Source organism: Podarcis bocagei (assembly GCF_964188305.1).
Source record: "Podarcis bocagei genome assembly, chromosome: Z".
Classification (NCBI taxonomy): domain Eukaryota; kingdom Metazoa; phylum Chordata; class Lepidosauria; order Squamata; family Lacertidae; genus Podarcis; species Podarcis bocagei.
In genome coordinates, this window is record NC_138140.1 from 50,879,408 (window position 1) to 50,889,919 (window position 10,512).

At 46.0% G+C, this 10,512-nt stretch overlaps 1 protein-coding gene across 4 annotated transcripts in view; it reads left to right on the forward strand.

Annotated features, from left to right (window-relative positions):
* PLS3 (plastin 3) overlaps positions 1-9,987 on the forward strand; it is a 73,666-nt gene extending 63,679 nt beyond the window's left edge. For all 4 annotated transcript variants that reach the window (XM_081180464.1, XM_081180465.1, XM_081180467.1 and 1 more), the window contains 8 exons: positions 897-992; positions 1,493-1,688; positions 2,100-2,178; positions 2,897-3,011; positions 3,828-3,961; positions 4,536-4,659; positions 6,514-6,638; positions 7,786-9,987. In XM_081180464.1, coding sequence (XP_081036590.1) covers positions 897-992; positions 1,493-1,688; positions 2,100-2,178; positions 2,897-3,011; positions 3,828-3,961; positions 4,536-4,659; positions 6,514-6,638; positions 7,786-7,918 — 1,002 coding nt within the window. In that variant the 3' untranslated portion in view covers positions 7,919-9,987. The remainder of the gene's footprint in view (positions 1-896; positions 993-1,492; positions 1,689-2,099; positions 2,179-2,896; positions 3,012-3,827; positions 3,962-4,535; positions 4,660-6,513; positions 6,639-7,785) is intronic.
* Positions 9,988-10,512: the final 525 nt, after the last annotated feature.

Genomic DNA, 10,512 nt, shown 5'->3' on the forward strand with positions numbered 1-10,512 from the left:
TTACAGGCATAGTTCTTGCTTTGTACAGAGAACAGTGGGGGAGAATTTCACGCCCATCTCTTCCGGGTTGAGGGGTTTTGCCGAGGGTGCCTGGTCTGAGGGCTCTTGAAATCAAGTTATCTTTTCAACTAGGGAGGAGCATACCTGTGGCACTCTAGCTTTTATGGGGCTCTCGCCTTCCCTAACCAACATGGCCAAACGGCCTTCTGTGTGCTGTTCATGAGGCAGAAACATTGGCAAGATTTAAACATTGCCTAAAGACCCATCTATTGAAGCAGGCATTCCCAGACTCAACAGATGCATTTATTGATATTTAACATAATATTAAATCAGTAGCTTCTCTGCTTTTACCAATGTATTTCTTTGTAATTTTGGTTTTAAATGTTCATACATTTTTATTTTTATTTATAAAAACCACCTTACTGTGCTTTATGTAAGCCACTTGAGGATTTTGCACATTAAGTGGTATATAAATATTGCTGAGGGTGAGGATAATGAATTATTCCTACAGATCTTGCTGTAGCTTTGGGAGTGGGAGACACCCCCCTCCCAAAAAGCTGGATTATCTACTGGGGAATATTCCCTGGTTTTTGGAATTGAAACTATTTTCCACTGGTTCCCATCTAACCACCTTACTTCTCTTCTCTCTTTCTCTCATGCTTCCTGGATTTCTGCTGTCCTTCTTTCGCTCTCTTGCCTTCCTTTCTCTCCCCCTCCCCTTGCTTTTATTTTTGCAAGCTCACTGACTTCAATAACTCTGTTAAGGTATCAAAGCAATGTATACCTCCTCAGTGTTTTAACTAATTTAATGGTGCCCGGTCTTGTATGTATCTTCTGCCTTGCAGTAGGCAAACCAATGGCTGACTCTCTTCTTCCTCATTTTTGGTCTGCTCCAGGACTCCAGAGCATACTACCATCTCCTAAACCAAATTGCACCCAAGGGACAGAAGGAAGGGGAGCCGCAAATTGATATCAACATGTCTGGCTTCAGTGTAAGTCATCCCCATTCTTGGGCTGCTACAAATCTCTTTAGCATCGGGACATTATAGTTGCCTGGCTTTTGGTTAATTTAAAACACCAGATGCTGTTGGAAGAAAGTGGCACCTTCCCACTGAATTTTGCATGCGCAGCCCAGGTCTTCTCCATGCATAGCTTTATAGCCCTTCCCTTACCATACAAAGCTGCCTTCTACTGATTCAGACTGTTGGTCCATCTGGCTCACTATTGCCTACACTGACTTGCAATCTCCAGAGTTTTAGGCTTTGCAGCACTACTTGGAGATGCTGGGGACTGAACCTTCATGCAAGGCAAGTGTCCTAACACTGAGCTGTGGACCTCCCCCACCCCAGCTTGTTTTGTTGGTGGTGGGTGGTGAGGAGGGCGAGCCCTGAACATGTGGGATTGGGCAATCAGTCTGCTAATCATCACTGCCCTGTGATGAGTTTGAAGAAGGTCCTCTTGATAGTTCATGGTGCTATCCCTGCTTTTCCAGGAGAAAGACGACTTGAAGAGGGCTGAGTGCATGCTTCAGCAGGCAGACAGACTGGGCTGCCGGCAGTTTGTCACCCCAGCGGATGTTGTAAGTGGCAACCCCAAACTGAACTTGGCTTTCGTGGCCAACTTGTTCAACAAGTACCCGGCACTCACCAAGCCTGAAAACCAGGACATTGACTGGACACTGCTGGAAGGTAAGGAAGGGCTGCATTTCCTCTCCAGGGTTCTTGTTGGAGGGAAGAGGGGAGAGAGAGTGTGTGTGTATGTGTGTTGCAGAGCTGGAAAGCTGCAGGTGCTTTTCTCTCTCCTGCACTCAAAGAATTGTTATGCAGGGGGCAACTGGGAAGAAGACATTTCCTGGAGACTCACATGGTGTGTTCACAACTCTCTCTCTCAGAAACCATGCTGCCCTGTTCTGCCCAAGCTTTGCAGATTTTTAATGATTAAATGGATTGTTTCTCGTATACTTGGATAACTTTAATTTTCGCTGTGGTTGCATTAAAAGTTTTCTGATATTTAACTTTTTAAGCTGCCTTCAGTGTTGTTGTTGTTTTGTAAAAGGGGCACCTAATTTCCTGTCTGTCTCCCCCCCCCCCTTAACTTAGGTGAGACCCGAGAAGAAAGAACATTTCGCAACTGGATGAACTCTCTTGGTGTGAACCCCCATGTGAACCATCTCTACGGGTAAGTAGCAGGCTCACTGCCTGCCTTGTTTGGAGCAATCGGTTTCCGATACATAGAAGGGGAGCGCCCATTGTCCCTGACCATTGGGCTTGCTGGCTGGTGGTGATGAAGTCCTTCTGCATCTGGGGAGCCACAGAGGGTTTTCATCCCTGCTGGAACCTACAGGTGACTCTACACATGTGGGGGTTATGTTCTGGGGCCCTGTGCATGAAATTGTGTAAAATGGGGAGCACCCTCTAAATGCCCTTTCAATGCCCTCTCTGCCACTTCCTCTTCAATCCTTACCAAAAATACTGTATCCAAAAATATCCACAACTAGAATTGAAGCTCTAGGGAGAAAGCCGCCGCCGCCGCTGCTGCTGCTGCTGTGCTGCCCCACACACCAGTTAGGCGGGGAGGTTGAGCAGTATAAACAAAGCCTCAGTGCCTCCAGTCTCTTTGGGGCTTCCTCCTTCCTCACATGTCCTTTTTGCTCTCTGGGGAGGGTCTCTTCATGAGCCACGAAGACTCCAGCTCTCGCCCACCTTTTCTGGGTTTGAATTGAACTATTTAATTATTTCCTGGCAGTGCGTGTATGCCCAGTTGTGTGTGTCGAATGCATGTAACTCCGGCGGGGGTTGTGTCTGTATTTTAAATATTGAGCTGGTTTTGCTTTAAAAAGAAAATGTCCCATGTGGCAAAAACACATCAACTATTAATTGATGCTCTCTGTTTCCAGTGATCTGCAGGACGCATTGGTCATCTTGCAGCTCTATGAAAAGATAAAAGTTCCTGTTGACTGGAGTAAGGTCAACAAGCCCCCGTACCCAAAGCTTGGAGCAAACATGAAAAAGGTAACGATGCCTGCTGGCGGCGCTGCTGCTTAGAAACGGTTTTGTACAAATTCAGGGTTCAGATTCAGTTCACATCACAGACGGAGAGAGCCTGCTGCCTCCCCCACCTCCCCAGCTTGCATAATTGTGTTCTACAGCACACAGAACACCTGGCAGCTGTGCGTGGTAGGAGTAGAGGAAGCATCACAACAAAGATTCTTCCCAGGAAGGTTTGCCCATAATTGCTGTTTTCATGGAGGAAGGGAAGGGAAGGGCTGTAACTCAGCAGAAGAGCATCTGCTTTTTCAGTGGTGGTTCCCCAATTTGTGGAATGCCTTCACTAGTGAGGGGCACCTGTCTCCATTATTATTAACATTCAGGAGGAATTAAAAAACTTTCCTTCTCACTCAGGCATTTGGGAGATGGGGAATATTGTTCCAAGTAACCCCAAGATTTTTCTATTTATTCATGGAATCTGTATCCCTCCTTTTTCTCCAAGGAGCTCGAAAGTGTCATACATTGTTCTCCTCCTCCTTGTTTTAACCCCCACAGCAACCCTGTGCGGTAGATTAGGCTGAGAGGCAGTGACTGGCCCCTAAAATCACCATGTGAGAGCTTCATGGCTGAGTGGGGATTAGAAGGCTGGTCTCCCAGGTCCCAGCCTGACACACTTAACTGCAATACAACTCTATTTCTGCCCAGGTGGGACTGCACCATAGTAGGCTAGCTGGATTGCATCAGTATAGGGCACATCACGCAATCTAACCTCTCTCTCTCTCTCTCTCTCTCTCTCTCTCTCTCTCTCTCCCCACAATTTCCCCCTTTCCCCACGAGCAGCTGGAAAATTGCAATTATGCCGTCGACCTAGGGAAGCATCCGGCAAAGTTCTCCCTGGTTGGCATTGGCGGGCAAGACCTCAATGACGGCAACCCAACTCTCACACTGGCTGTAGTGTGGCAGCTGATGAGAAGGTATCATTGAGCTTTAGTTTTTGACGTGTGCAAATGCTTCCTTGCAGGACTAAGGCCTTGGTGTGGGCTGGCCACAGGGTTTCCACTGTGGGCAAACGTTTCAGAAAAGGCTTGGGGCCTTTTGTGTCTGGTGTGGTTGCTTTTGCTGTTGTTAACCCCGCTTCTTCTGTCACACGGAAAAACAAAGAAGGTCCACTGCTGCAGCTTCTTTCTCTCCCCCCCTTTTTTAAAAAAAGGGGGAAATAAAAATTTGTTTGCTTATTCATGTGGAAAATTAGGGTCTGGAAAGAATTTGAAGCTCCAGCTGTAAGGGAATGACTATGGAAATGTCTTGAATTAGGAAAAATTGACAAATCAAGAGTTGACAACCCCACAGCATATGGAGGGCGCCCCCTCCTGATTTAGCACAAGGCCTGCAACTCTTGTCCCTGGTTATCCTAGGAAGACTTCTGAGAAGTTTTTTCTTGCTCGTTAGCCACCTTTTCACTGCTAAACCCCAAGCAGGTTATTTTATTTGGAAGCTGTCCTCTGTCTTTTGTGATGAACAATGATATCTCCCTTTTCCTGCTCCTAGATATACTCTGAACGTCCTAGAGGATCTTGGAGACGGTCAGAAGGCAAATGATGACATTATCGTAAGCTGGGTAAACAAGACCTTGGCAGAAGCTGGGAAATCGAGCTCTATCCAGAGCTTTAAGGTACAAAGCATTCCTCTCTCTTTCTTTTAAAATAGGTATTGGATTTCTTGCCTTTATTCTGGCATAAATATTCCTGAAATGGTGCAGCCTGGTATTTTTAGGTGGGTGTGTCTGTAGCCACATTCTGGGCCTGAGGCCTGCATAAGTAGCCATCCTGACAGGGAAAAACAGGAGGCTTCTCTTGTGGAATAATTTTCCTCGTGCAGACACCTCTCATGACAGTGAGCAGTTTGCTAGCTTCTTCTAAATCTGCCCTCATCCACAAATAACTTAGGCCTTGTTCTAACTGAAGTCTGTGAGACTTCAGGCTGTCATCAGTATCTGGGTGTGAGCTGCTGCCGTGAGTTCTTGTTCCTCCATTTAAACATCTCCCTGCTTATAGATAAGGAGGCTACGCTCAAACTATCCTCTGTGACATGCTACTGCTCTTTATTTATTTATGGAGGTGCAGTCCACCAATTGAGTGGCCACCATCTGCAGCCTGGTTCACCCAAGGCATAGTTCCGCACGATTCTCAATGCTACAGGGCTGCACTAGTGCTGATCCTAACTCAGGGTAAACTGATTGAAATTAATGGGCGTGGCTAACCGAGATGGTTTAATTTCACTGGAACTGCACTTGAGTGAGTAGCTGGACTTAGCTGGATGCAGCCTGTAGATACTGAATATCAGCAAGGCTTCCTTTCAGCCAGAACTCACCAGATCTCAGCTCCAGTTCCTTTCTGGTGGGTGCCATTGCCATTCTAAGAGAACAAGGGAGATATTCATGGGGAGTTCTGGTACCTCTTTTTCTAGAAAAACAGCACTGAATATCAGGTTGTATGGCAGATTCTTAGAGATGATTAAACACCCACAAGAGATTTTTGTAGACCTCAAGAAAGAAATATTGATTCTTCCCAAGTGTAAGAGCTGCTGTTTGTTCCATTGCATTGGTTTTTCCCCTTGTGTGGAGGACTCCCTGGTCCCGAATGGGGTAACTATGCCCCTGAAGGACCAGGTGCGCAGCCTGGGAGTCATTCTGGACTCACAGTTGTCCATGGAGGCACAGGTCAATTCTGTGTCCTGGCAGCTGTTTACCAGCTCCATCTGGTACGCAGGATGAGACCCTCCATGCCTGCAGACTGTCTCGCCAGAGTGGTGCATGCTCTGGTTATCTCTCGCTTGGACTACTGCAGTGCGCTCTATGTGGAGCTACCTTTGAAGGTGACCCGGAAATTACAACTAATCCAGAATGTGGCAGCTGGACTGGTGACTGGGAGCGGCCGCCAAGACCACATAACACCAGTCTTGAAAGACCTATGCTGGCTCCCAGTACGTTTCCGAGCACAATTCAAAGTGTTGGTGCTGACCTTGAAAGCCCTAAATGGCCTCGGTCCAGTATACCTGAAGGAGCGTGTCCACCCCCATTGTTCTGCCCGGACACTGAGGTTCAGCGCTGAGGGCCTTCTGGCGGTTCCCTCGCTGTGAGAAGCGAAGTTACAGGAAACCAGGCAGAGGGCCTTCTCGGTAGTGGCATCCACCCTGTGGAACACCCTCCCACCAGATATCAAAGAGAAAAACAACTACCAGATTTTTAGAAGACATCTGAAGGCAACTCTGCTTAGGGAAGCTTTTAATGTTTAACAGATTATTGTATTTTAATATTTTGTTGGAAGCCGCCCAGTGTGGCTGGGGAAACCCAGCCAGATGGGTGGGGTATAAATAATAATTTATTATTATTATTATTATTATTATTATTATTATTATTATTATTATTATACATTTCAACTGTGTGTGTTCTGTGTATGAATTATCTGTCACCTGCTTCCTCAAATTTTAAATTATGTTAACATACTGCCCCCCTTCTCTCATCTAGGACAAGAGTATTAGTAGCAGCTTAGCCGTTGTGGACTTAATTGATGCCATTCAACCTGGCTGTATAAATTATGATCTTGTGAAGACAGGAGATCTGTCAGAGGAAGATAAACACAGTAATGCCAAGTAAGCCTCTTTCCTTCTTCAGTGTCCTTTTTTTTAAGCATTCTACCAAATGTATTCTCATTTGAAACTCCGGCTCCAGATCTAGTGTGCAGACCTCATAGTCCAAAGACATATGCTGATCCCAGAATTTTTGCTTTCAGGATTCCACATTTAAAGCACATGACTCCCTGCAAAGAATCCTAGTTGAACTGCGGAACTCACTCCCACAGGAGGCAGTGAGGGTCGCCAACTAGGTGGCTTTAAAAAGGGGATTTGGCAAATTCACAGAGAAATTTGGAGCTGTCTGTGGCTATTAGCCATGGTGCTCAGTCTCCCACTTGGGGGCAGCAGTGCTTCTGAATGCCAGTTGCTGGAAGCGGCAGGAGGGGAAGGGGCTCTTGCGATCGGGTCTTGTTTGTGTTCTTCCTCCCAACGGGGTACCTGGTTAGCCACTGTGAGAACAGGATGCACAACTAGAAGGGCCTTTGGCCTGATCCAGAAGGGGTCTTCTTCTGCACTTTGTTGTGGTTACTGGGAATTGTAGCTCTGTGAAGGGGAAACTACAATTCCAAGGATTCCTAGGAGGATGAAATCATGTGCTTTAAATGTGTGCTGGATGTGCTTTCATGTACGTTGTTGATCTGCCCATAGTTGGTAAAATGGGGGAAACTATTCTTTGACAGTCTCAGACCCCCAGGGCCAGATTTAGGTTTGATGATTTAGGTTTGATGAGGCCCTAAGCTACTGAAACCTAAGCTACTGGAGCCTTTTATATGTCCAGCTGTCCTTTGTCAACAACAAATTGTCACTGTTTTTTATGTTGAATATATGCTATATGGTAATTGATGGACCTAATAGGTATCTAAAGCCATTTGTACATAACAAATAGGAGCCTACACAACACAAAGCACTGTTGCTGAATGTAGGTTTTATTTTATTCATTTTTTATCTTATATTTTGGAAATGTACATCCAGGGGTTTTTTTCTTTATTTTTTTTGGGTGGCCCCCAAGAGAGTGGGGCCCTAAGCTATAGCTTGTTTAGCTTATACATAAATCCGGCACTGCAGACCCCACATGTTTGGGTGTAGATCTCTTCCTCCTCCTCCTCCATTGTTGTCAAGTGGCAAAAGGGTTCAAGACACCTGACACCCCTTCATTTGCTCCTAGGTATGCCGTGTCAATGGCTAGGAGAATCGGGGCCCGTGTGTATGCTCTCCCCGAGGACCTGGTGGAGGTGAAACCCAAGATGGTAATGACAGTGTTTGCCTGCTTGATGGGCCGAGGAATGAAGAGAGTTTAAGAGTCCAAGCACCGAAACCAAAGCACCCAGACCAACCCACCCCCACCCCCACCCCCACCCGTTTGTGTCTTGCGAAAGCAGCTGATTCCAGAGGGAAAGGCTGCCAGCTTCTACAGCAGCAGCAGCAGCAGCAGCAACAAAAGAACTCTTGGTGTGGTTTTTGTTTTGTTTTGTTTTTAAAGGTGAACTCTCCATTTTGTCCTGCAAAAGGCAGAAATGCGATGAGAATTCTCAGAGAAAGAGATGGGGGGGGGGAGCGTTAACCAGCCACAAGAGCTCTCTTCCCTCAGATTTTTTTTTAAAAGAAAGGTTTGTTTTCTCAAGTGCCTGCAAGAAAGCATTTGGATATTTTTGTGGAGCAGGCTGCTGGGCTGGCAGCTGAGGCTTCCATGCTTAGATGCTCCGTTCTTTAGTGGGCTGTCAGAGCTGGCTGGCATCAGTCCTTAATAGTGATGCATCTCACTCTTCTGTCTTAACAAGGGGGGGGGAGTCTAGTTTTTATTTTATTTCAGGTGGCCTCAGAATGTGTGGCAGCATTGAGTTTCCATTGAATTTTTGCTGCAGTTTCATTGAGGCAAAGGCAGTAACCAGAACTGTGTGTTACCCCAGGCACAAAAAGAAAGAAAGAAAGAAAGAAAGAAAGAAAGAAAGAAAGGAAGGAAGGAAGGAAGGAAGGAAGGAAGGAAGGAAGGAAGGAAGGAAGGATTCTACATCTTGACTAATAAAAGGCTGCATTTTGCAGCTAGTTGTAAATTATAGAACTGGGTGAAGTTGTACACATTCTGTAATTCTGCCTCATTTTCTCAGCAACTATAGACTGGTAGGTTTAATTTGTCCTGCATGATTTGGGCCGCAACCCTAACCCCACTTATGAGGGGTAAGCCCCGTTGAAGTAAATAATACTTTTGGGTGGTATGGTTAGGATTGCAGTGACAGTCACAGGGAGGGGCAATGCTAGGTGCTTATTCCCTATCACTTTCACAGTGGAAATCTTAATGTGAAATGCCAGTGGTTTCTAAAATTTCAGCTAGCATGGCCTACACTTCCTCAAACATGCTCTCTGTAAAGATAGAAACTTGTTTTTTGAAAACAAAAGCCCAATTAACCTCACCCAGTTCTTTTCCCAGGGGTCCTGTGGGATGGAAATCTGCACACAGCTGGTCTCAAGGGAGGAGACAGGAAGGGGCAGGGTGGAAATGGTACTTCCAAAGACGAGTCTTCCAGCAGTATTCTCAAAACATGGTGCTGCTCTTATCTTTATTTTTCTTCCGTACAGCCTAACGATGCTTTTTATTCTTTCGCAGGCACAAGCATAGCAGGGTTCTCCCCCCCTTTTTTTGGCTAAGTTTTCTCTCATTTTGAGAGCACCACCTTCAAAGGCTACTGCATGCCAACTGCTTCAGTAAACCAAAAGAACCAAATGAATGCCTTTTTTTTGTAATATTATCTTGGTTCAGTTTGTATTTTGCTAGAGATCTTTGTTGTTTAACCCCAGAATATGTATGCGAAACATCTTAAGTTTTTAAATATGCGCGCACACACACACACACACACACACACACACACACACCTATCTATCTATCATCCATCTATCTATCTATCTACAGGGCTTTTCCCCCCCAGCCAGAACTCACTGGAACTCAGTTCTGGCCCCTCTCAGGTGGGGGCACCATTGCCATTATAAGAGAGCAAGGGAGGTCCTCATGATGAGTTCTGGCACCTCTTTTTCTAGAAAAACAAGTGTGTGTGTGTGTGTGCGCGCGTGTGTGTGTGTGTGTGTAGAAAAGCATGGCAGATGAGACCAGGCCAATTCCACAAACAGCAGGGACCAGTAGTTGCGGAATGTGTTGAGATTTCAGAAACTATTTTTTTATATAAATAAAAAAGGGGAATGCTATCAGCAATGAGAAGGCATTCTATCCATAGGAGCAAGTGTATTCTGGCTTTGGCGAGCTGTTAGCTACCCTTCAGGTCATATTGTTATCCTGAGCTATTCAAAATGATGTAATATGGAGACAAAGCAAAAGTTGTTTAAAGTTGAAATAAAGTTGTTTAAAATACAGACCAAATCTGATTTCTGTCAGCGTGCCAGTTTCTCGCACCTCCTGGTTCAAGCCCAGTATAAGGCTGTCAGAAGAGCCTGCTGCTGGATCAGGCCAGTGGCCCAGCCAGTCCAGCATCCTGTTCTCACGGTGGCCAAGCCCACAGTCAGGATCCCAGCGCAAGAGCAGCTCTCCCCCTGCTGCCTTTCCCAGCAGCTGGTATTCAGAACCACGGAGGCAGAGCAGAGCCATCATGACCGGTAGCTCTTTGCAGCCTTCTCCTCCATGAATTTGTCCAATCCCATTTTACAGCCCTCTTTGCCTAAGTTGTTGGCCATCATTGCTTCCCAGGGGAGTAAATTCCATAATTTAACTCTGTAACACTGTGTGAATGAGTTACTGCCTTTTTTCTGCCCTAAATTCAGATTCATTGAATGCCCAGTGAAATTCAGCTTGATGCATGTAATAGCCCTTTCTTGCGTCATCAAACACGTGGCTCAGAAGAGGTGTTTTTGGCACAGGGAGGGGGGGCATGCAGTAAGCAGGTGCAAC